The sequence below is a fragment of the Notothenia coriiceps genome, unplaced genomic scaffold (genome assembly GCF_000735185.1).
Source record: "Notothenia coriiceps isolate Sejong01 unplaced genomic scaffold, NC01 NC01_scaffold00037073, whole genome shotgun sequence".
In the NCBI taxonomy this organism is placed as follows: domain Eukaryota; kingdom Metazoa; phylum Chordata; class Actinopteri; order Perciformes; family Nototheniidae; genus Notothenia; species Notothenia coriiceps.
In genome coordinates, this window is record NW_011369774.1 from 9,654 (window position 1) to 14,777 (window position 5,124).

At 45.8% G+C, this 5,124-nt stretch overlaps 1 protein-coding gene across 1 annotated transcript in view; it reads right to left on the bottom strand.

The window, feature by feature from the left end:
- Nucleotides 1–22: 22 nt before the first annotated feature.
- Nucleotides 23–5,124, bottom strand: part of LOC104964308 (neuronal acetylcholine receptor subunit alpha-10-like) — an 11,380-nt gene continuing 6,278 nt past the window's right edge. Inside the window, exons 2-6 of the mRNA XM_010793054.1 lie at nt 4,060–4,205; nt 3,831–3,985; nt 2,795–3,041; nt 2,427–2,712; nt 23–1,191 (exon numbers count right to left, since the gene is read on the bottom strand). Of these exons, the coding sequence (XP_010791356.1) occupies nt 422–1,191; nt 2,427–2,712; nt 2,795–3,041; nt 3,831–3,985; nt 4,060–4,205 (1,604 nt within the window). The 3' untranslated portion in view covers nt 23–421. The remainder of the gene's footprint in view (nt 1,192–2,426; nt 2,713–2,794; nt 3,042–3,830; nt 3,986–4,059; nt 4,206–5,124) is intronic.

Consider the following 5,124-nt stretch of genomic DNA (forward strand, 5'->3'; position numbering starts at 1 on the left):
TGTGTGCCTTGGCAGTCGTCATAATGTAACGATGGAAGCCTGGTACATCATGTCATGCTGCCTTCATCTCTTAAAAATATTTAATGATGATATTTATCCTTAAAATCAAGTTTTCCTCCAAACAAGTGAAACATGCTAAAATCAGCTTCAAGTGCGCCAGCTGGAACTTAGTTTGAAATGTCATCCAGATATTAAAAGTACTCTAGTAAAGTGCATGGGATGTGCTGATACCAGGAGCAAAGGGGACGTGATGGCTGTATTTCTGTGCGTTTGATGTCATTGATAACGATCAGTGTGATAACATTGTTCACGTGTTTGAAGGTAAGTATGATTTAACACGTTCAAAACAAACCACTGCATCGGGGTGCCAACTCAAAACCAGCATTATCATCTCACGGGAATCTCTGAAGTTGGATTTCCATCAGATGGCTTTCCCCAGGATGAGGATGCTCATGAAGAAGACCATAATGAAGAAGAGCCACATGAAGAAGCGGTCCATGACCTTGGCGACCTTCCTCCACTCCCCGATGCGCAGCTGTGCGGCCCGCTGGTCCTGGTACGAGTTGGCAATGTACTCGACATGTTTGCGTAGTCCCTGGTGCTGGCACACACACACGGTTTTCACAAAGGTCTCCCTCCTGTTCTCCCTGGCGCTGCCTCCGCCGGCCTCTTCACCTCCGCCGGCCTCTTCACCTCCTACGCCTTTCCTTTCCTCCACATGCTCCCCTCCTCCCCCTCCACAGGCTGACTCCTCTCGCTCCCCGTCACATCCTCCTGCAGCTCCTTCCTCCTCGGAGTGGTCGATGGTCACAAACATGTCCTCCGTCCACTCCGTCTGGTTGCTTGAATCCCGCCCCGGCTTCATTGATTCCCCCGCCCCGTCCTCCTCCACCCTCCCGGCCCACACTTGCCCGTTCACGTCCCAGTTTGTTCCTTTTGGGTTGCTGTTGTTTGCTGCTCGGGCTTCAGACCCCTCCTCAGACGGAGGCCGCTTGCTGGAGGTCGCCCCGCCGAGGCAGTTCTCACCGACCTCGTATACGAAACAGATGCGGGCGAGGTAGTTCAGGATGAAGCGCTCGGCCCACTGTGGGACGGGACGAGCCTCGGGGCCGCAGTGGTGGATGTTCATGATGAAGATGGTGAGCGCTGTGGAGGTAGTCACCATCGTCATGGTAGCGATGTAGTATTTTCCTGATAACAAAAAGAGATTGGAGTCAAGAGTTTGAAGATTAAAGAAAATCTTTATGTTTGCAAGAAAAGTCTAAGTTTACAAGAAGAGATACTTTGACCCAGGCTAACGTTGTGGTTTTTCTTGGCTCATCTAGATCCTCTGTCTCGAGCCAGTGAATTAGCGGGCCTTCTAGAATACCCTGGAACCGAGGGGAACTCTGAAAGAATACGCCCATTGGCTACAAATCAATATCTGATTGGTTGATCAAACTGTCAGTCCAAACGTACGCTCTCATTCAGTGCTTGCCTGCTGAAGCTCTCCGGATGACGTTTTACTGCATTTCTAGTTTGATCCTTATCATTCTGACTCACCTTTAGTGTTCCTTCGGTGGGAGTTGTGTACGTGCACAATGGATTTTTGTTCTTTTCAACACTTACAAGAGTCCATAGAACATGCCATTTTAGAACAGGTCGGTTGCAGATACACGATCTCTTATATTATGTTGGGGTCAATAAGGGACTCCCTTATCAAGCCCAATACCAGTATATGGTAATGCTGTAAGGACATATAGAAGGATCAGAAGCAGTTGCACTTGTTTGACAGGAGGCAGGAATCCACTCTCACGAGCTCTCGGTTTCTGTGATATAATCACACGACCACTTTGTCTCTGCATTCTGGCTTTGCCTATCAGGCAAACACACAACCTGCCTGCCTTTGTTGACTGGTTCAAAAAGATATGTGCCCTTTGTGTTTCATAGTGTTTGTTTGTGTATCCAGCTGCCGGTGGACTCAGGGAAGATAAAGCAGGATACAGTGCCCTCTAGTTGAGCAGTCACAGTATTGAACATATAATGAAGTACCCTGTAGGGTGTTCTTCCAGGAGAAAACAAGGTACAGTGACTTATGGGGCAGTGCCTTGAAGGCTGCCCTACAAGCATGTTCACACGACCCACTCAGACAGCCTCAGAGTCGGCCACTGCCTTCTGCCCTCAACTCATTCTGCTAATGTCAAAACTGAGTGATTGTCAGTAATCTTCAAAAAGCTCTCGAATGAGAACCCAGTCTTAAGGTCCGTTCCTGAATCGGCATAAAGAGGTCTACCTTCACGTTTCCAAAGAACTTGTTCGAGCCTTATTCTATAAATAAACTACTTCCCAGTTGATATGGACATCATTGATTCCAAAAACCAATAGATTGCATTAGATTCTTGACAACTATAACAGCATTCAAAATCAGGGACTCTAAGTTGTCTCACCTATCAGTGGGACGCTCTCGGAGGGTGGCATGCTCTCAGCCACCAGCAACTGAAAGACGGTGAGGGCCAGCAGCACGGTGACACCCAGAGAAACTTTTTCACCAGAATCTGCCGGCAGGTAAAAGCCCAATGGCGCCAGAAAGGAAATCATCATGCAGGGGATGAGGAGGTTGAAGATGTAGAAGGAGGCCCGTCTCTTCAGGTGGAGGCTGAAGGTGATGTCTGGGTACGGATCAGAACAGCAACCGTACAAGATTACATTCTTCTTGGCTGGCATGCCCAGGACCTGGAGAGAAAGGTATCATTTGATATCGTGAAATAATTTCAGACTGAGGTCTTCATTTGAGCATGTTGACCATGTGACTCACCTCCCACTCCACATTGGGCACGAAGTCTGCCAGGTCCGCAGTGTCTAAGGCATTGAACAAGTCCATCTGGTTGCCGTTGTGAGTCCAGGACCCAAAGGTTAGGTGACACTGCTGCAGATCGAAGGGGAAGAAGGCCACATCCACGGAGCAGGAGCTTTTGGTGATGGCTGGCTGGTCCCACATTATCTGCCCGTCGTGACGAATCACCACGTTGGTCTCCATGGAGCTGGAAAACTCGTCGTCTGCACTGTGGTGGAGGAAGTGGAGGAAGTGGAGTGTGTGAAGGCAGGGAGAACAGGAGATCACAGGGGGTCAGATTACCTAGTCAGTTACTTAACACAAATGACATGGCAAATGTTCTAATTAGTAAATAATCCAATTGGATAGACATAGTTTGATCTGATCTAAATACTTTTGGATTACTTAAAACATTGAAAACATCGTCCAAAATATGGACCAAAAATGTTAAATGCAAAATATTTTTACAAACTCCAACTGACTAATGCAATATGCAAATCACTAGAGACACAACATTTGGTAAATGAGAAATACCATTCTGTAACACATGATACAGTGCATTTTATACAGACTTACGGAAAAATATTTAAGAACAAAACATGTGTTAAATATCCTCAAAACATGGTCATGTTAATATGTGTCAAAGAAAACTAAAATGATGATACAGAAATGATCATTTATTGATATATAAGTTGATAATAACATATATATTTACCCAAATCCCTACTCAACACAGTCTTATTTTCCCCTTCCACAAATGATAATTAATTGAAACTAATCCAAATGTTTAAATTTCCATATATTAAATATGTAATTCAACATCTTTTCAAAGATCCTTGGCAATGTAACTAGGATCTGATTGCTCTTTTTCAGATTCGATCTCAGCTGATTAGTAACTTCTTGCTCTCTGATTACATGTAATCTGGTCCTATCCAACCTTTGAGTTGATGACATCGTGCTTATTCTCATTCTTCTGTCCTGCAGATGTCCTGCAGTCGGGCAGATCAGATGTACCAACCTGTTGTACAGAACAATGTCAGGTCTCCATACGTAGCTGCTGGGTATGCGGATAGTGTCGAGACCATCATAGTCCTCTTTCTTCCACGTGAGGTAGGCGTCATTCCACACCTGGCGGACCCACAGGTATGTGGTCAGGATCTGGTTACGCTCATCCTGGAGAAAGGATATACACATCAGTACATCCAATAATAAACACAACCTGAAGATCAGGATCAGGGTGGGGTTACCATGTCGATGATCTGGGAGAGAGTGATCTGCAGTGTGACGTTGATGATGTGGTCGGTGTCCTCCACCGGACGCAAGGCGCTGGTGTAGTTAGAGAACAAGTCAGTCATCAGCTTCTGAGCATAGCGACCATGTGCAGCAAGGCACGCTGGGTAATAGAAAGACAGAGAGCATGAGATCCTCATTAACCCAAGTGTTATTTAAATAAGAACTCTTTTAACCAAGCCGCAGGACCGTAGACGGAGTCACCGTGAAGTTACGCATTCCTTTGTGAATTATGGTTTTGAAGCATCTCATTTTACATTTCGCTTATCGCCATCGCCAAAGGTGGAGATTAGCACGACTGCTCCAAAGCAATATATCTCAGGGCCAGAGTGAAACAATTAACTTTCATAAAGCGAAACTGGGAAAGGCTTCAAGTTATAAGATGTGGAAGCAACCTGTCAATCACAAAGTGGCCCTGCCCTAAAGCTTACTCAGCATCTGGGATGAAATAATTACGTTTAAATCCTTGGAACCAAATTTAATCTTTATTTTTAACATCTTTATACCATGGCTCTACTTTGACTATCCAAACTTTGTTGTACATCTTGAAATGAATGTTCACCTGATTATTTGTAACAGTATTTTGAAGGTTAAGGTTGACCGTGTGTAGAAAGAGCTTTTCTCTGCTGCTTTGTTTGATCCTGAAATGTCTCATATCTCCAGCAGCTCAGTCCGTCCCACAGCGGCGCTCTGAGTCCACACATACCATAACACACACACATGGAAACCACGTCCCCCACTTCAATTAACCTGGTGACCACCTGCGGGTTCTCAGATTAATAAGAAAGCGTCTGTCGAACAGCAGAGAGATAATTCCTTTAAATCCTGTTAACTAATGATAATGGAGGTGGAAATAAATCATGCTCGTGCAGCGTTTCTCAAAGTGTGGGGCGCGCCCCACTGGTGGGGCGCAGAGATGTGATAGGTGGGGCGCAGAGATGTGATAGGTGGGGCGCAGAGATGTGATAGGTGGGGCGCAGAGATGTGATAGGTGGGGCGCAGAGATGTGATAGGTGGGTCGC